Source organism: Phyllostomus hastatus, unplaced genomic scaffold, assembly GCF_019186645.2.
Source record: "Phyllostomus hastatus isolate PE091 unplaced genomic scaffold, TTU_PhHast_1.1 phas_contig_948, whole genome shotgun sequence".
Lineage (NCBI taxonomy): Eukaryota > Metazoa > Chordata > Mammalia > Chiroptera > Phyllostomidae > Phyllostomus > Phyllostomus hastatus.
In genome coordinates, this window is record NW_025333993.1 from 3,270,629 (window position 1) to 3,290,826 (window position 20,198).

The 20,198-nt window shown below is 47.2% G+C and overlaps 1 protein-coding gene across 5 annotated transcripts; it reads left to right on the forward strand.

Annotated features, from left to right (window-relative positions):
- Positions 1-1,851: 1,851 nt before the first annotated feature.
- Positions 1,852-19,901, forward strand: ZBTB21 (zinc finger and BTB domain containing 21). Of its 5 annotated transcripts, none has more exons than XM_045852550.1 (3): positions 1,852-2,128; positions 8,081-8,148; positions 12,736-19,901. In XM_045852550.1, exon 3 carries the CDS (start codon positions 12,748-12,750, stop codon positions 15,916-15,918), a length of 3,171 nt encoding a protein of 1,056 aa, XP_045708506.1. In that variant the 5' UTR covers positions 1,852-2,128; positions 8,081-8,148; positions 12,736-12,747; the 3' UTR covers positions 15,919-19,901. The 5 variants fall into 5 exon arrangements, with proteins under 5 accessions (XP_045708506.1, XP_045708508.1, XP_045708509.1 ...); XM_045852553.1 differs by lacking the exon at positions 1,852-2,128 and adding an exon at positions 3,171-4,148; XM_045852554.1 differs by lacking the exons at positions 1,852-2,128; positions 8,081-8,148 and adding an exon at positions 3,171-4,148 and having other exon boundaries at positions 12,736-14,326; positions 14,924-19,901.
- The last annotated feature ends 297 nt before the right edge of the window (positions 19,902-20,198 follow it).

The following is a 20,198-nucleotide window of genomic DNA, read 5'->3' on the forward strand; positions in this document are numbered from 1 at the left end:
TTTTACTATCTTTTTAAAAATTATTGACTGCAGTATGAGGGTGGATTGAAAGGGAAAGACCTGGAGATAGGGGGAGTTACTAGTCACAAAGTTGTCGGAGTGGAAAGTGGCTACGTTATCGAGAAACACTCAGGAGGTTGGTGGACAGAACTCGGCGATGGGCGAACACTGGAGAAAAAGAGGGATGGAGATGGTCCCCAAGGCCCCTAGCTCAGGCAGCTGGGCTACCGCCCCAGGGATGGCTGAGACTGTATCACGTGATGAAAGGGCCAAGGCAGAACCTTGGGAAACCCCAAGTGTGAGGCTGGACTCAGGCAGAGGAAGCCAACACGGGAACCAGAGAACCAGGGTCAGGTAAGAGGGAGAAAATCCAGGGGAATGAGGCATCACTACACTGGCAGATTTGAAAAAAGAATTGGTACAGAGTCACAAATCAAAGAGGCCAACTGAAAGTGAAAGGTTTCTGCTGAATCTAGCAGTCAAGTCCCTTTGAGCGGAAATGGTAAGGGCGAAAGCCTGATCACATGGCTTGAAGTGGAGACACCCACGTGTATCTTCCTGAGGCAGCCAGAAAGCAATACAGGTGGAGTCCGGCTCTCACTACATGGCTTGGTATTGACCTTCTCAACTGTAACATGGGGATAATCACAGGCACCCACCCAGCCTAAACACAGGGGACCCCCAAACCCAAAGTTCTTTGAAAGACAACCACTGCTGCATTCTGCTTTCTTTTTTAAGTCAAAGCCACGTTTTGCTATACCACCTTTCATTTCAAAATAGGCACTTTTGAAAGTGGTGGGGGGAAAATTGGGGTGCAAGCTTCATCCTTTGAGACAAGGATAGTCTTCAAATTAGTGAAACTATAACAACTGATAACACAGCTAGTAATTTTGAGACAAGTTGCTAAAACCTGATCCATTATCTCCTACACCTACTTCTCCAACATGTCATAAAGTACTTTTTCTAGGGTCATGTGCATGAATTCAACTTTAAAAATGTAAACAACTTATTTGAAAATTAAAACATTTGAAAAACATTAGGCAACATGATGTTCTATTTAGCTTATCTAACAGAATCTCCCTTTCGTGTTTACAGTCTGGCATTTGTTACACTAATTTTCTGGCTTAGATTGAAAGAGAGGTGAGTTTTCTGATTAGTGGACTTGTAATATTCATGCAGAAAAACGAAGAGACATCGAGTTAGAATTGATACATATATGAGAGAAAGTTAACTGCTGCGTGCGTGGCCGCTCAGTGCTTCAGCTGGGTGCCTCCTAAAAGGGTAGGTTTTGTCCGTGAACACGCAGTTGACAAGCATTTCCCCTAAGGCTTAATGGAGTAGTCACCCTACTCTGTTCACGCAGAGTGAACCGGGAGACCCTGTTTACTCCAGTTCACTATCAAGCGGTCATCCGCGATCAGGTCTTTTCAGTAGGAGACAATGTTAGCGCTCAAGGTCAGCAAATCCGTCTCCGGTGCACCTTCCACGCGCGCTGTGAAGCTTCCATGTTTCTGGGCGACCCAACGCAGAGCTACCACGAGCCAAGCATCACCGGCACGGGTGCCCACGGCCGTCGGTGACGCCACACCCCACTCCGCAACCCCGGGTCGCCAGCTCGGCTCCGGCGGACGCGCTTCCGCTCGGGAAACCGACCTCCGAGGGGCGTGTGGGTGAGCTGCCGCACACGCCGGGCCGGGGGCGGGGCGAACGACCAAGACGAGCCCGCGCGGGGCACGCATCTCCCGCCGCTGCCTCCCTTCACGGCCGCCCGGAGTCCGCCTCTCGGAGCGGAAAGAAGGCAGGCAGGCGCGGGGGAGAACCGCGTGGGCGCAGTACCGGCAGAAGCCCGGCGCGGCGCGACGCAGACTGCGGCGCCGGCGGCGTCCCGATCGGTCCCGCCCTCGCCCCGCCCCCGGCGCCGCGCACCTCCCTCGCTCCGCCCCCGGCGCCTGGCGACCAATCACAGCACCGCGCACGTGACGAGCGCTGCCTGCGATGACCTCATCCCTGGTGTGGGATGACGTCAAATTCAAGATGGATGGAATCACAGCGGCAGCGGCGGCTGCGGCGCGCGCGAGCCGAGTGTGAGCGGAAAGGGACCTGGCGTCTGCCTCCGGGCTGAAGACCGGTGAGTAACTGTCACGGCCCTCGCCCTAGGAGAACTGCGGGGCTCTGTGGGAGGCCCCAGCCTCCCCGCAAAACGCGGCCTTTCCTGACGTAACTCTGAGGTGATTTCTCTCCTCTTTTTTCTACCAGTGGGTTGCGGGTTCCGAGTGCTTCTGCGCGTGCGCCGGCTCCCGTCTCTCACCGAGCATGCCCCGGGCTCCCACGTAGCCCATTGTGCCTTCACATTGCGCATGCTCCTTTCCCGCACTTGGCCTCGCCCTCGCCACTGCGCACGCTCCGTCCCTCACTGGGCTTCCCTCGTTCGGCCAGGTGGCCCTGGGGGCGGGCGCGCCCGGCCTCGGCGAGAGCTGTGGCGCGGAACGGTTGGGACGCCTTCCGGTCAAGGGCGCGTGCTCCCGTCCCGCGCAGTCGCGGATGCTGGTCACTGGCCGGTGTCCGCCGAGGGCTACGCGAGCGTGCGCGGAACCCGGAGGGACAGCGGGACGCCGCACCTGCCGCGGCCGGCGCCCCTTCCCGTCGTCCCCTCGGGCCCCGCCTGGCGGCTGCCGGGATAACCGGCCAGTAACCCAAGTTAACCCCGTTTTCCGCGCTCTGCCCCCTGGCCGGCCCTCGGCCGGACGCCTGGACCCCGGAGCGCACTCCTTTCTCCGGGCCGTTTGGAAGACCTGTTTTCTCGGTTCTCTCCACTGCCCGCCGCGGAGCACAGCCCCCTCCGCTGGCCACAAGCGTTTCTGCTCGGCTTTAATGGTTTCCCACTTGAGAAAGCCCCGGTCCGAACTCTGCGGCCGGAGGCGGTGGGGAAGGGGGGTTTCAGACCCGCGGCGCTGGAGACCCCAGCCCAGAGACTTGCGCCGGTCTGAGTCCCCGTGATCTTGTATTGGGTTCTGTCCTAGCGCAGACCACCTACCCGGAACAAGTTCAGTAGCTGACTACAAGAGATCGTACCTTTGGCCGTAGGGGAGCCCCACGGTCCTAGCTCTTAACCCCGGTTACTGCGCCCTCCAGCCACAGGGCTGCGTGGTTCAGGAGAGTACTTCTGCAGCGGCGTGTTTGGAGGTGGGGTGTTTTTAGGGGGGGTGCAGCGGAATTGCCCGACAGCGGAGACGGGGGGAACGTTCATCCAGCTCCGCACAGTGTAGCAGCTTGGGGGTTTTAGTGCAAGGGCCGACAGCTCTGTCGCATCCAGCATCCGAAGCCATAGTGTGTTACAGTATATAGCCCAGGGGTCGTTCCTCATGAAGGCCCTGAGTCGTCAGTAAGGAGCCTGCATTGTGTTCTGTGTACCTTGTTTAAAACAAGAAAATAGGTTAATCAATTTTAGAAAGATTTCTTGTTGATTATTTTTAAAACTTTCTCCCTCCGATGCTTGGAGTCAATTCCTCGTTCATCTTTAATGACTAACAGTCTTTACATTTAAATTTAAGTATCCCTAAGTATTGCTGTTAAAAAGAAAGGAGAAATTTGGGGCATTGGTTTACTTGAAAAGGTTATAACCCTTGCCCTCGAGAAATTTATAGTGTTTATAGCAGGGGGCATTAGGTGTGTAACAAAAGAGTCAAGTTACTGAGGGAGTTTCTGGGAGAAGAGATCTTTGAAGGGACCGTTTTATATGTCCCCAAAGCGAATGGGGATGGGAGAGCAGATTCTTGAGCCATCCTTGAGCAAGGCCTGACAGGTGGTAGTGGCACGCTAGAAGGAAGAAGAAGAGGTTTCAGGTTTGCAAGACCTGGTGGCTGGTAGCACACCAAACCGAACAGGGACCATGTGAGGACAAGCAGATATGGGGGTCGGCACTAGGGGGTGTGGGTCATACCTACCGTCCTGGACACGTGGCATACCCTGTGATGGGCGTCTTCCTTGGGCACCTGAGAGGCTGGATGGAGTTCCAAGGAGAAGTCCAAGCAGAGACACAGATTTCAAAGTGATTACCCAGTGGTAAATTAACGCCACAAGAACTTACGCACAAAGCAGAGAAAGCTGCCACGTGCTGAGCTCTGTAGCAGATGGCTGGAGCAATGAAGGTGAGCGAGTCCAGGTCTCGAGCCTTGAGCGTGGTGACTTCTCTCTTTGCCCAGGAGATAACCTGCCAGGCCTTGTGCTAAGCATTAGGGATACACAGGTGGAAACAAGGGTTCTCCCTTTCAGGGACTCTCCTGAAGGAGATATGAAAGCATATCGCTCAGAAATAGTTACGTTATTGCAAAGAGATGAAAGATGGTAGTTCACATGACTGAACTACCAGCTAGGTACAAACTATTAAACTTTATGGGAACAGTGACATTTGAGCTGGATCTTTCTGTAGAAGGTGACCACGTAAAGGAAAAGGAAGACAACTATGTTTACCTGGTAGAAATCAGGGGTGCAAGTTTGTAGAGTGGGTAGTACGGTGTGTCCAGTAAGGGTGGAGAGAGGAATTGTGACCAGAGTCGGAAGAGTCTTGTGTGCCACTCCAGCATTTGGGTCTTATCTAGGAAGTGGTAGGAGAATCAGGGTAATATTCCAAAGCAGAGCAGTGCTGGGCCCGGCTTCATGTTAGGAAACAAAGGCATGGTTTCCACTCCTGCATTGAACTGGGGTGCCAGAGTACTGAAAAATCAATATGGATTGTTGTGCAAGATAATACGTTGAGCATTGTGAAGAGCGTCAAAAGATATTAAATAGATTCTCGGTCCTTAAATGGCTTACAGTTCTGTCGGTGAGACAGACGGCTAACAGTATGAGGCAGTGAATACACGCTGTGTAAATGGTGCCACTCTGTGTAATGCGGGAGTTGAAAGGTGCGTGCTTGTTATAGACCGAAGTAGTCAGGGAAGGGGTATTAGTTTTCTTAGGCTGCCATGAGGAAGGACCGCAGACTGGGTGGTGTAAACAACAGGAGTCTATTTTCTCACAGTTCGGGGGGCCTAGAAGTCCAAAATTAAGGTATCTGCAGGGTTGACTTTTCCTGAGGCTTCCCCTTGGCATGTAGATGGCTGTCTTCTCTGTCTTCACATGGCATGCCTCTGCGTTTGTGTCTCCTTATAAGTGTACCAGCCGGATGGAGTTGGGCCCAAAGACCTCATTTTAAATTAATTAGCCCTTTAAAGACGTTCTGAAGTACTGAGGGGTTAGGACTTCAGCATGTGAATGGGTGGCAAGTGGGGGGAGTCACTTGGGACTTGAGCTGAGCTTTGAAAGATGATTAACGTCAGGCTGAGGGGCGTGCTGGGGAGGGGTTAGGTGAGGTGTAGAACATCACAGATTAGGTGACGGAAGAAGCGAGAGGTGCGTGCGGGTTGTGTCTCAGAGACGAAGTTAACCTTCTGGATAACTAAGGGGAAGAAAATCTAAAAAATAGTTGGAAACCAAATGCACAGAGCCTTGGAGTACAGGTCTTTAAAAGTTTGCCTTTTGACCTAATGGAGAACCATTGTTTTTAGTGTTTTGTTTTTAGAGCCAGGGCTGGCTCATTTCACTTAGATCTTACCTCTCAGCTAAAATGTCACCTCGGCATTTCCTGACCATCCTCTCCAAACCCCTATTTTCTCCACGTAGTCACAGCACCCTGTTTATTTCCATTATAACACTGAGGACAGTCTGTATCATGGTTTTTGTTTCCTTGATAGTCATGATTTACTTCACTGAAACATGGGGCCTTGTCTATTTTGTGCACCCCTGTGTTTCAGGTATATCTTACCATGCCTCGAGTATGTAGTAGGAGCTCAAGTAAATTGCATTAATAATAGTAATGCGCAATGTGTACACCTGGAGAATGATTACAGCTTTGTTGTAGAAAGCTCAGTGGAGCAGCAATTTAGCAAGGATGGATCTGGAAGGTATGACAGAAAAATGAATACCACTTAGAAATATGTTAGAGACATTTAATAACAAGAACAGAAACTGACTGGTTAGGCTGAATAGAAAAAGGAATTTATTATAAAGATACAGTGTTGCTCATGAGGTTTAAGGAAATCTAAAGAATTGGACTGGGAAGGACAAAAACCATGGTAACCGCAGGAATCGGTGTAGCCAGGCACGGGTAGGCTGCACTTCCAGGCTGCTGCGGAGATAAATCAGCTCCACTCATTTACTGCCTTTGTCGCCTCTGCCGGGCCCATGTTCCAGAGGGAAAGTTTCCGATCAATCGGCTTGGCTTCGGTTGCATGCCTGCCCTGCACAAGGGAGAGCAGGCCTCAGGCTGTCCCTGGGAGTGTGTGCGTGCCTGCGTGCAGCTCTTCCAAAGCCAAACCAGGGCGCCGCCTGCAGCAGGAGGAGTGGTGGCTGCAGGCAGCCGGGCCCAGAGAGGCTCCACTGGGCCTGGACTCCGTTACAGTGGGGCCATTCAGCTGGAGGTGCAGAGAACACACCTGCAACCAAAATCAGACCTTCTCTAGAGACCAAAAATGTGGGGAGGTGGAATCCAAGGGAGTGCGTGACGTTACTCTCTTGAAGGATCAGATAAGCAAGGCTGGCTTTGAAATGTGAGGAGCTTCAGAAGTTTCTGGATGTCTCCATTGTCCCAGAGTGAGTGACGATAAGAACTAAACTCAGAGCCAGCTCCCTGTCACCATCTAATAGTAAAATCAAGTGGAGAGAATCGGGGCTAAACCCAGAGGTGAGGTTTTGGGGCGGAATGGCGTGTGTGTGTGCATGCGTGTGTGCGCGTGTTTATATTCCAGTCAGCTGTAGGTGCATGGCTTCTCGGACTGTGTGCTTCCCTTTTGTGACATGCACCCCTTCTTCTTCCCCACTGCCATTTCAGGACTGTATAAGCAGCCCCCAGCTTCCCCAAGGATCCCGTGCCCAGGGTTCAATTTTAGGTCGATGTTTCAACTGGAGAGAGACGGTTCCCCACAGAACTGGTGGGAAGGATTTGTGTGGTGGTCTGGAGCCAGTCTGATTGATAACGTACCTGAGCTCCAGTGCCACCTGAGTTTTAGTCTCTGGAACTTGAAGGTTAGCGAGGAGATTATTCCGGCTCCTTCCCATCTTCCTTTCTGAGCCCCTTTCTCATTTCCATGAGTCTTTTTACCCACGTGCTTTTCCATTTCCTGTTTCTATCCCCAGAATGTTGTGAATATCAAAATTGCCTGCCTTCCACCTACCCCCTTAAAATTTTTAACTTCTTGCCACTGATCTAAATTTGGTATAAAGAGAAAATCATTGGCATTGAATTAAATTATATTAAAATATGAATTCCCCGCTCCTCTTAGCATTTAGTATCTGAGGAATTTGAGGTGATGGTGTGAATTAATTTTCTGGGATCTAGTTGTGAAGGGCTTTGTAGCCATTCTAGGGAACTGGCCGCACAGGCCGTGGCTAGCCTTCTGGGAGTTTTGGAGTCCTGGTAGGACCAGATGAGTGAAGTATCTCTGGACAGGATCTGCAGTGGGAAGTGAAGAGTGGAACCTGTAGTGTTGTTGTAGTAGTCAAGTGAGCTGTGAGTCCCGGATCTTCCTGGTGTCCCTGCTGCTCACCCAGCTGTCCTCCCACCCCGGCCCAGTTAACTGCTTCCTGCGGTCAGTATTACCGTCCACTTTCTGTACCCGTCAGCACGCGTGTCTGTCCTGCCGCGGGGACGTGTGCTACTGTAGAACACAGAGCCAGCTCCCTCATCTGCCGTCACAGCGCCTCCTGTGACACAAGGCTTCTCACAGGCCCACGTGACCAACTAGGAAAGGGAGAGAATAAAACGCACCCTGGCTGTGTCAGAAATACTGTGTGGTGGGGACTTTCAGACGTGCTGCGTCTCGTGTTCATCGTGAGAGGCCTTTGTGAATGGGCAGTGTCAGCCCCGCTCATCAGGTTAAGGAGACCACTTGTACTTAGAAAGGTTGAGTGACCTTTGCAAGGTTACACGTCTAATAGGTGGCAAAGCCAGGAGTTGAGGCAAATGCACTGATTTGAAAGTCCCATGCAGCTGTGACTTCCGTGAATTGTTAATCATAAAGGTTCTCTTATTTTGAAATTTCAGGAAACAACATGAGATAGAAACAATTCAGGAAGAGCTGGGGAAGATACTTGTGTGCGGGGCTCCGAGTGGTAAGCAAGTCACAGCCCTGTTTCAGAATCTGGTTTTCCTGGGGATTTCCTCCCAGCCTTTTCTGCCACTCACAAAGGGCCTTTTCTTCACAATTCACCCACTTTTCTTTTAAGAGTGCTGAGGTTTTTCCACCGTGACTAAAAGTGGTAGCAGGAACACCTGCACTGATGAGTCAGGTGGAGATGAGCAAAGGAAAAGGTACAGGACTTGGATGCAGGTGGCAAGGTGTGTACATGAGAGCTTTCACACTTATGGTGCACTGTCTTCTGTGAGGCTGATTATTCATAATTAAAACATGCATAAGAAATTGGACTTTGATGAGCCAGCAGGTCTGTGGTGGAGAAAGTATACCCAGTAGCAAAGCTGGCCTCATCTGGGGGCCAAAGAGCAGAAAGGGCAACAGATTTTGAGAAATCAGATTGCATGCACATCCACCAGCCACAAAGAGTTTTGCTGGATTATCTCATTACATTAGCAGGTGTGGTTTTCCCCCCTTTTTGCCCGCATTCTTGATGTAGCATTTTATGTTTTTAGTTGTGAAACTCCATCAGTATACCTACTGTCATAACATACAAAAGTTCAAAATGTTATCTGTCTGCAGCCCCACCAGGAAAGGGGCCATTGTTTTTAAGTCTTAGTAATTGAACTGAAAGGTAAAAGCAAGGACCTCAACCTGAAGGTGAGGGGCCTGCGCTGCCCTGTGCTCTCCATCTGGTCGCTCCGGATATCTAGAGCCCCCGTCCTGGGCTACTGGGGAGGCAGGAGAGGTCGTGGTCCTCTAACAGCCCTGAGTGGAGCCCCAGGGCCCTCGGGCCTCTGTCCCCTCTCCAGCCTCCTTGCCTGCCTTCCCCTACATGTATCCTTTGCTCCAGCCCAATCCTCTGCCTTGTCTGTGTGATTTTGGGCATACTGCCCCAATTTTGAAATGCCTTTCACTCTTCCTTCCCGACTCTTCCCACGGCCTTAACTCCTGCTTGTTCATGAGGCCTCATCTTGAATGCCTTCCCTGGCCTCCCTCTCACGTGGATCAGTGCCCATCACCTGTGCTCCCTCTCTGCTCTGTACACACCCGTCTGGTGCTTCACATATTGGAGCACGACGATGGATTGCCCTGTTCCCAGGCAAGACTTCAGGCACCGTGAGGCAGGATCGTGCTTGTCAGGTTGACATCCTCCACAGTTAGCAGGTTCTGGCACATACTAGACAGGTGTCCTACTACGAGAAGCATGTAACTTGATGACTAACACTCCAGGCTCTGGGGCCAGACTCCAGCCCACTGCTCACTGACTGGGTGGCCCGGGGCACACTACTCCTCTTCTCAGTGCTTCCGTCCCCTAATTTGTAAAACAGGGATGGGGACAGCAGCCAGCTCCAGTGTTTGTGTGAGCACTGACTGAGGAAACCAGAGGCGGTGGTGTAGGGTTAAGAGCGTGGCCTCTGACGCCAGTCCCTCTGTGTGAGTCCTGCTCTGCTGCTTAGTCCCGGTGACCTTGAACACGTTGATTATTCATCTGTGTTTTGTTTTCTCATCTGTAAAATGGGGGTAATAATAGTACCTACAGCCTAGGGTTGCTGTTAATGTTGAGTTAATGAATGAAAGTGTTTACAGTAGTGTGTGGCAGTAAATGTTCAATTAGTGCTTGAGTGACTAGATTGGAAATAGTCTCTCACTTCAGAATCTCTCAGTTCTTTCACTGTGTGACTCTCTCTTCAAAGTTCTTTCCAACTTTCCCTTACGGTTCTTGTTTATCAGGCATATTATGAATTTGGGCGTGTTTAGCCACTTCTCGGGCAAGCAGTCTCATTGATACTCTAAATGCAGTATCAGATAAATACTTTTAATCCCTAAGTAATTTTCAGGGACAGTGACTGTTTCTCTTACAGTTTAGTTCTGAGTGACTTAAGGTTCTCTAATTCCCATGTGTTCTTGTTCAAAGATTATAGGTGCCTGTGGTTCAAGGGGTGGGAAGTGCCTGCTTAGAGCAAAAGCGGGGACGATAATGTGAAGAAAGCAAAGGAAGGAAACTTTCTGAACCAAGTTTTCTGAAAAAAGAAATGTCGACTTTCAGCATATAGGGATAGGGTACAGATGGTATGTGGAATACCATTGGCTTCACGTTCAAGGACGGACGTCACGTTCTTGGTTTAGTCTTCACGCAGTTCCTCAGCCTGTACTTACAGTGTCAGATTCCCTTGGTGTCTTATTGTGGGTTCCCCAAAAGCAGACCCTGAGACATGGGTGGAGTTGATCTAGACCCTTTTTTGATACTGAATTAAATGCCTATTAACCCTACAAATGAACTGCACAGCGTTTGTAAAGTCCTTACTGCACAGGACGCTGTGTCACCTAAACCGTGAAGCAGCCTTGAAGGAGGGCGCAGTTCCTGCCGTTTGACGGGGGGGGCCCGATACTCAGAGAGGCTGGTCATCAGCAAGGGAGGAGCCAGCACTCCAGCCCCAGTGTCTTGGGCAGAGCCTGCACCCCGCCACTAGGTTGTGTCTTACCTTTAGATTTGAAGAGACTTTCGGTGGAATCCCAACTCAAACTCTTTAATTTAGAATTAGCAATTTTAGTTTAGACCCAAGCGAGAGTTTTCCTTTGTGCTATTGTTGAACATGTGATTTGGTAAGAATAAAATATTCAGAAGATTGCAAGATGTTTAGCATAAAAAAAAACTCTTACTCTTTAACATTTCTAACCTTTGTAATATAGTAATTAGGATACAGTGGTATTTAGCAAATGGTTTTCACTTTCAAAATTCATACCTATTTTCAGTTTTTATTTTTATTTTATTTTTTCAATCCTCACTCTATATGTTTTTTATTGATTTTAGAGGCAGGGGCCAGGGAGAGAGAGAAAAAAACATTGATGTGAAAGAAACTTCGACAGGTTGCCTCCACCACATGCCCTTACTGGGAATCAAACCCGCAACTTTCTGGTGTATGGGATGATGTTCTAATCAAGCGAGCCAACTGGCCAGGGCCCAAATTTGTGCCTTTTTAAAAATTTTTCTGCGAACCAAAGTGTCGCAGGTTCGATTCCCAGTCAGGGTACATGCCTGGGTTGCAGGCCATGACCCCCAGCAACTGCACATTGATGTTTCTCTCTCTCTCTATCTCCCTTCCTTCCCTCTCTAAAAAATAAATAAATAAATAAAATCTTTAAAAAAAAAAATTTAGGCCTGGCTGGTGTGGCTCAGTGGATTGAGTGCCAGCCTGTAAACCAAAGGGTCACAGTTTGGATTCCCAGTCAGGGCACATGCCTGGGTTGCAAGCCGAGTCCCCAGTCAGGGGCACATGAGAGGCAACCACACATGGATGTTTCTCTCCCTCTCTCTCCCTCCCTTCCCCTCTGTCTAAAAGTAAATAAATAAAATCTTTTTTAAAAAATTAGTTTATTATTTAGAGAGAGAAGAAGGGAGGGAGAGAAAGAGGGAGAGAAACATCATTCAGTTGCCTCTTGCACACCCCCAACTGAGGACCTGGCCTGAAACACAGGCATGTGCCCTGACCTGGACTCAAACTAGTGACCTTTATGTTTGCAGGCCAGCACGCAACCCACTGAGTCATGCCAGCCAGGGCCGTACCTATTTTTACAGGCCTGGTAAGATCTCTACTTTGCAGCCCACTGTGTACCATTCACATTGCAAGTAAATATACTCAATTGTGGGGGAGGAAGAAACTTTCCTCTACCCTTCGAGGCTCTTTAGGGTGATCTAATAATTAAATCTACATAAGACAGATTAACAAGAGAAAATAGTGAAATTTAATTACATATATATGTCTGGAAACCCCGAATACATGAGAGGTTCAGAGATGGGAAATGAGGTACATGTGACATGCTGAATTTCAGATGAGGTGAGGCATCTTGGGGGCTTCAGAGCAGAGGACAGCCATTGTAGGACAATAAAAGCAGATGTTCAGTAGTTAGTAGTCCGTCCTGCCATCTAGGTAGGTCCAAAAGGTTATCTGATAATCTTATTATGGACAAGGTCCCTAATTCAGTTCCTCTGGGTTGTCTGAGGGCCAGGTTTCTCTCGAGCCCACAGGGTCTCCGTTGCCTTTAGCTCAAAATAATCCTCATCCCACAGAGACATGTCTTGGGCAGCTCGTTGGGAATCCCTACACAGTAATAAAGTAGATTTCCTCTCAGAATTACAGACTTAAGGCAACTCAGGACTTATTTATACTTATTCCCTAAACTAATAATAACAAGAATAGAACCAAACAACAGATAGGCAAAGACCTAAATAATAAACCCTCATTTTCAAACATTGCTTCCTTACATACCTGCTCAGTTCTAGCAGCCTTTTTGATGGCATGAAAATGCCTGTGTCATAGTCTTTAGTTCCTAAAAATGCCTAAATTTTAACGCTTACTGATCTACTTACACCGTGAGACTTGTTTCCTCATCTTTTTTGTTATTTAAATAAGATTATTCATCCAGAAAGCTTTTGTGTGCCTATAACCTGCTAAATATTGGCACCTCTGAAAAGACCTCGAATAGCCCTGCCCCTGAGGAGCATTTTGCCTGGTGGAGACTGTTTACTGCATCGTTCATAATAATTTCATACTTTGTCTTTCAGATAACCCAAGCAATGGAGGGATTACAGCATTACATCAACCCAGCACACGCCATTTCTCTCCTGAGCGCTCTCAACGAGGAGCGCCTCAAAGGGCAGTTGTGCGACGTGCTTCTGATTGTTGGAGACCAGAAATTCCGAGCTCATAAAAATGTCTTGGCTGCTAGCAGTGAATACTTTCATAGTTTATTCACAAATAAGGAGAATGAGTCACAAACGGTATTCCAGCTTGACTTCTGTGAACCGGATGCTTTTGATAACGTTTTGAACTACATTTACTCCTCGTCTTTGTTTGTCGAGAAAGGCAGCCTTGCTGCTGTGCAGGAACTAGGCTACAGCCTCGGCATCTCCTTTCTGACTAACATCGTTTCTAAAACACCTCAAGCCCCCTTTCCAATGTGTCCCAACAGGAAAAAAGTATTCATGGAGCACGATGAAAACAGTTCTCAAAAGAGAAGCGTCATTGTCTGTCAAAGCAGGAACGAAGCACAAGGAAAAGCTGTCAGTCAGAGTCCGCCTGATCTAAGCCATACCTCTCGGCCTCCCCCAGGCACTGCAGTCAAGGCCAACACCAGTAAGCCCCATGTTCCCAAGCCCATCGAACCCCTTCACAACTTGTCACTGACTGAGAAGAGTTGGCCAAAAGACGGCTCAGTGGGATATGCAAAGCCTCTCGAACGTTCCGGATCTCTGGACGACACCAACAGAAGCAGTCTGGTGAAAAGGAACGCAGTCCTGCCTTCCACGCCGCTACAAGACAGGCAGGCAGTGGACGATAAACCGGGTGGGAGCGGTCAGCTTCCCAAAGGAAAGGCTATAGAGCTGGCTCTGAAAAGGCCACGGCCGCCTGTTTTGTCTCTCCGAAGCTCGTCGGAGACTCCTTATCTGTTGAAAGAAACTAACAGAGGAAGTGGCCCAGGCGAGGACAGAAACTTGTTGTACTATTCAAAGCTAGGCTTGGTGATCCCGTCCAGTGGGTCTGCTCCTGCAAACCAGAGCATCGACAGGAGCGGCCCGCTCGTTAAGAGCCTCCTGCGACGGTCACTGTCGATGGATAGCCAGGTTCCTGTCTACTCGCCCTCCATAGATTTGAAGCCTCCCCAGGGCTCGTCCGCGGCACCCAGCGACGCACCCGGGAGTGTCTTCTGTGCTGTGTCTCAAAAATCATCTTTAAAAGAGGGCGGTGAAAAACCAGCTCTGGACGACGGGGCTCCCCAGCCGCACCGTCTCAGGTCCTTCAGTGCTTCTCAGACCACGGAGAGGGAGGGCGCCCCCGCCGGCTCCGAGGTGCGAATCAAGACGGAGCCCTGCAGCCCACTGGCGGACCCCTCTGACATCATTCGGGTCACCGTGGGAGATGCCGCCGCGGTGGCGTCTGGCACGAGAGACCAGTCTCTGAAAACGGAAGATGACCAAAAAGACATGAGCAGACTCCCAGCCAAAAGGAGGTTCCAAGCGGACCGCAGGCTGCCGCTGAAGAAGTTAAAGGTGGATGAGCATGGCACTCTGGTGTCAGAAGATAATCTTGAGGAAGGCTCAAGCCCCACTCTCAATGCAGATTTTCCAGATTCTGACTTGAATAAAGATGAATTTGGTGAGTTGGAGGGAACAAGACCAAACAAAAAATTTAAATGCAAACATTGCCTTAAGATCTTTAGATCAACAGCAGGTCTTCACCGGCACATTAACATGTACCACAACCCAGAAAAGCCCTACGCCTGTGACATCTGTCACAAGCGGTTTCACACAAACTTCAAGGTGTGGACCCACTGTCAGACCCAGCACGGCATAGTGAAGAACCCGTCACCAGCCTCTAGTTCACATGCCGTTCTGGATGAAAAATTCCAAAGAAAGTTGATTGACATAGTGAGAGAGAGAGAGATTAAGAAGGCCCTGATCATTAAGTTGAGGCGCAGCAAGCCTGGTTTTCAGGGGCAGAGTAGTTCCCCAGCTCAAGTCATCAAGAGGAACTTGAGGTCGCGAGCCAAAGGCGCGTACATTTGCACTTACTGTGGAAAGGCCTATCGCTTTCTCTCTCAGTTCAAACAGCACATAAAGATGCACCCAGGAGAGAAGCCCCTTGGAGGACACAAGGTCGCTAAGCCGAAAGCGCTCGCTCTTGACGGTGCGGTAGAGAACAAGGAGGTTTTCCAGTGCCGCCTCTGTAACGCTAAGCTCTCTTCTCTCCTAGAGCAAGGCAGCCACGAGCGACTGTGCCGAAACGCCACCGTGTGCCCCTACTGCAGCCTTAGGTTCTTTTCGCCCGAGCTCAAGCACGAGCACGAGAGCAAGTGTGAGTACAAAAAGCTGACGTGCCTGGAGTGCATGCGCACGTTCAAGTCCTCCTTCAGCATTTGGCGGCACCAAGTGGAAGTCCACAATCAGAACACCATGTCTCTCGCTGAAAACTTCTCTTTACCCATCCTGGACCACAACGGTGAGGTCACCGGCTCTTCCAGGCCCCAGGCCCAGCCCGAGCCTCAGAAAGCAAACCACGTGGTCACTCCAAAAGATGACAACACATTCAGTGACTGTTCAGAGCAGGTCAACTTCGATTCAGAAGATTCCTCCTGTCTCCCAGAAGACCTTAGCCTTTCAAAGCCACTGAAGATCCAAGTCAAAGAGGAGCCTTTGGAGGAAGCTGAGGAGGCGGTGCCCGAGGCCAGCACAGCTCCCAAAGAGGCAGCTTCGAGCAAGGACTCTGGCCTGTGGTCCTGCGAAAAGTGCGGCAAGACGTTCACAGCGCACAAGCAGCTGGAGCGGCACCAGGAGCTGTTGTGTTCCGTGAAACCGTTCATCTGCCATGTTTGCAACAAAGCTTTTCGCACCAATTTCCGGCTCTGGAGTCACTTCCAGTCCCATATGTCTCAGGCTACAGAGAACTCAGCACACAAAGAATCCGAAGTGGGCCCTGTTCCCACAAACTCTCCGTCGCCACCACCGCTGCCCCCGCCCCCGCCGCTGCCCAAGATCCAGCCCCTAGAGCCTGACAGCCCCACGGGTCTGTCTGAAAACGCGGCTCCCGCCACGGAGAAACTGTTCGTGCCCCAAGAATCAGACACACTTTTCTACCACGCCCCGCCCCTTTCAGCGATTACATTTAAAAGACAGTTTATGTGTAAACTTTGCCATAGGACATTCAAGACTGCGTTCAGTCTTTGGAGCCATGAACAAACCCACAATTAAAAGACCTACCCTTTCAAAATGGGGGTGGTCTCCACCTTGCAGCCTACATGGTGAAATGTGTCATATAAGAAGCAAAATATTTTTTACAAAAGAATAATAAAGGTTGGAAATTGTTATGTTGGAATATAAGTTTGAGGTAAACTGATGTTAATTAGTAATGTCTTTACCCAAAACTTTACTCCTCTACTTAGGAAAGCTGTAAAAAATACAGTGCTTCTGACCTTACAGTCACAGGACATTTTTACTTCATTAATGTTGAAATTTGATTGCTTTTGGTTGTTTGCATGTTTCGTCATTCCACAGTGTCAGTATAATCTTTTACTTGAGGTGGTTTTGTGTTTTATTCCGCTGATTTGCAGTTAGTAAAATACTATTAAAAGATTTCTGTTTTGATTATATCAGACACCTAAGTTTTAGTTAAATCTTAGCCATGCTCTTAAGTCCAAAACTTACCAGGAACAAGTGGAGTAGTTTGCAGCATTAATTTAGGACTTTAGAATACTCGAGCAATAAAAAAAATGATAAACCTCAACTTTAATAAGTTATCCTGACACTTGATAAAAAATATTTGGCATTTTGTGGTCACGTAGAACTTTTTTGTATGAAAATTGTGAGAAATTTAAATCAGCAATAGTAATACTTAGATTTCTCTAAAATAAAAACTTGCTCTTGGGTCATTTAATATAATTATTGATAGAAGATGGGAAATGAAAATAAAAAGATTTTTGGAAGGCCCCTAGAGTGCATTCATGGAAGCTGCAGCAGCGACCGGCATTGTATCCCAAACGCCGCATCGTGCGGTGTGCGCATCACCGGTCCAAGTTCCGCCCGGCGTCGGAAGGACTGAGTGTTGGGTTTCCTCTGGTTTACGCTGCCACACATTGAGAACTGGGTGCATCTGGAAGAAAGGTAACATGGCACTATTTTGAAATTAACAACATTAGCATAACAAATAAGGTCAGGACCTACATTCACAGAGTCAGTGTAGCAGCCCTGAATCCCGAGTCACCATTCACTTCTGGAGACTTGAAGCAGAGGGAGGAATGCCATACTGCAGTCTCACGTGCTTCTCAAAACCAATATTTACAATATACAGTTTCCTACCTCTTTGTCCTGTGAAAAGTTCTGTTAGGATTTGTTGGAGGTTGTGGTAAAACATCCGTAGCCATCCTGCTTTCGGTCCCCACTCAAGTGTTTCATAAATAGGTGTGAAAGCCGGCACGGTCAAGGGTCCAAGGTCAGTTTTTCTTCTTTCGGCCCATAGGGTTTGGGCTTCTTTTCCTACTTTGTATTTGAAATTAAATTGCAATGGAAAGCCTTTCAGTGGGTGTTATCCAAAGTTCAAGGAGCTGGTTCAAAAGGTAAAATTTTTTATTTCACTTGGGTGGGGTAGATATACAAAAGGAGAAAAATTGAAATTACAAATGCCTTTTAAGGTAGTGATACGGATTAAGACTCCCAAGTTTACTTTTTTTTTTTACAAACTACTCTCTCTAAAAAATCTACTGTGACTCAGAAATCGTTGCCTGAGCACTTAACCCCGCGCTCCGGCAGCGCAGGGCTGTCTGTCCTCGTCGGTCTCAGTGCCCACATTCCGCACCAGTGCTGCGAAAGACGTGCTTATTTCTTACTTGAAATCCAAGTGTTTTTATAAAATACTAACTGACTTTATACATTATAGAAATTACATGGGAAATTTCCCCTCGTATTCGTTCATTTGAAAACTTAGAAGTCCCCAAATATGTGTGGTTACTTCCCATTTCTGTTCTTACCTACATGTGATGGAGAAAATAAAGTCAAATTAAGTTACAGTGAATGATTATCACCATCTTTATATTTTCTTGAAGAAATCTGCATTCCAAAGGCAAAACTAAAGCATATGATTTTATGTCAGACATTAGGATGGATTGTTGTCCATTGAGTTCATCCCCTGTATGATTGGGTATTTCTTACCCTGACACCTGGTGGCTACCACTACAGAAGCTTCCCTCAGAGTAATCATTACTTACAGCTGTTCAAGTATCCCTACTAATTCCATGGTAGACAGTCTCTTGGCATTGTAAATTTAGTATCCCAGGACTTGAACCTTTATTCTACTTTTTTGAGGTTTTTTAATAAAGTGAATTAGTAACAAATATTTTTGATCTAACTATAGGCTCTGCAAACCTGTTAGGTTTTACAAATTGCCAGTGGTTTGTCTCGTTAGTTCACATTTTTGTCGAAGCAAGGAAGGTAAGATTTCAAATAAAATTTTGAACCAAAAACATTTATAACGCAGTTCTGGTTTTTCTATTACTTTTTATACTGTACCTTAAAAGCATTAGGCTGAGAGTTTATTTTGGTGGTCAGAAAATAAAATATGCTTCCATTCATGTAACTATTTTAAATGTTAAGAAGTAAAGTAATGAAAGACGAGTTACTTGCTTTATTCAGCAAACAGGTTTTTGAAAACTTGATCTCAGACAAATACTTGGTGTAGGACAACTTGGTCTTTCATTGCAGCTCTTTAGCTGGCAAATATATTCTTGAAAAAGTTTTTTCCAATTGTAATTTTTGAAAATGTAGAAAATTCATTATTCCTTGTAAGTATTCAGGATGCCTGCTTTTTTATGCAGTTGTGGAAAGAATGTAAGATGTTTTAATATATTCTTTGTTAATCTGAGAACTTGTTATTGAATCATTTTCTTCACGTTGGGGAGGGAGGGAGGAACACCATAAAACACATGTCATTATCAAGGTAAGCAATGGAGGTAACAAGTAGTGCACATTTTTTATAGTAGTATCTTCAAGGGTTACAGAATACTTACCTTTAAAACTGGTAGGATTAGTATGCATTTATAGTTTTACCAAAATACACAACTAACACTTCAACAGTGAGGTCGTGTGCGTTTGTGGGAAGATTCTGCGCTGTTACGGGTCGTAATAGCCTTCTCTTTAAAAATTGGCCCCCGCACTTGACTGGTGATGCTGTGATCCACACGCAGCACCCACTGGTGCTGAGAACGGAAGCGGGAATACAGCCTGCCCTCCCTCTCACGGAGGCAAGGGGCGTTTTCATCTACAGGCCGACAGGACGGGGTGCGCGAGAGACAGGAAACTCATCCGACGTCGGCCTTTGTTCCCTCAAATGTGTGTGTGTACATGTGTGCCACTGTAATCTGGAACGCTAGGAAATACAATTATTTGAATTTTCTTACTACAAAATAACTAGATGTCATTCATAACAAGTTTCTCTATAAATTGCACTAATACCAGAATATTACAAGTCAGTTTCATCGGTTTCTGATATCCCAAATGTTTTTGCAATAATTGTGAAAAACATTGTTTTAAATAATAGACATTCTTTAATAAGCTCTTTAACACTGGTCTTTTTTAAGTTTTAAAGATAGGTTTTTCTCTTGTGGCTTTAGCACTTTAAGAAATTTGAGGTTTGCCTACTTTTTAGTACGTTCAGTGTTTCTCAGTGTCCCTGGCTGTGGCACTGCCACTCGACCAGGAGGAAGCTGAACAGTGAGTTAATGTCAGGCTTTTGAAAAATGCCTTTTAGAGACAGTCATTTGGGAACCAAAGTATTTTACTGTAAATCTGTAAAATAATTGAATTCAGTGCTTTTGGTCATTTCTTAGTGCTGTCCAGATTTTCCACAGTCACACTTGGTTGATACTGATTTCCAAAAAGGGATAATTTCTTAATTGAGATTAATTCAAGACTGTTTCAAAACTTTCGTTAAATAAATGTTTTATTGATAAAAGGGAAAAACGTGGTTTTATAATTGTGTATATTTTGTTGTTATACCTTTAGCAGAATAAATCATTTGGTTTTATTTAGAAATAAGCTTTTTTGGACTGAAAACTCATAGTCAAATAGGATTTCTTGTGGAATGTTAATCCATTGCTTATTTGTATCCAATTCTGTTGTCTGTTTCCTTTGCTTAAATCTTGACTAAAAATGATGGGAGTCAATAAATTTGTACTGTATTTTGTTTTGAGTCTCCGTCTGATTGGAATGTTTTACACTTTGATAATAATGATTAATAGCATGGACATTTAGGAACGTGAAGATGAAACCCTTCTGTTTGGCTAACAGGAATAGCCACGCACAAGCCGTAAGAAATTTAATTTTCCCCGACATTTCCAGGGTGCCCATAGAATTGTTTGCACCACAGCCTCACTGATTGGGGCACCACAAATAAAACCACATAAGCAGCAATCTGCCTACCCACTTTTTCCTTTACTGTTCCAATTAGTCTTTTTTAAAACGATGGTGGGGGTAAATGCATA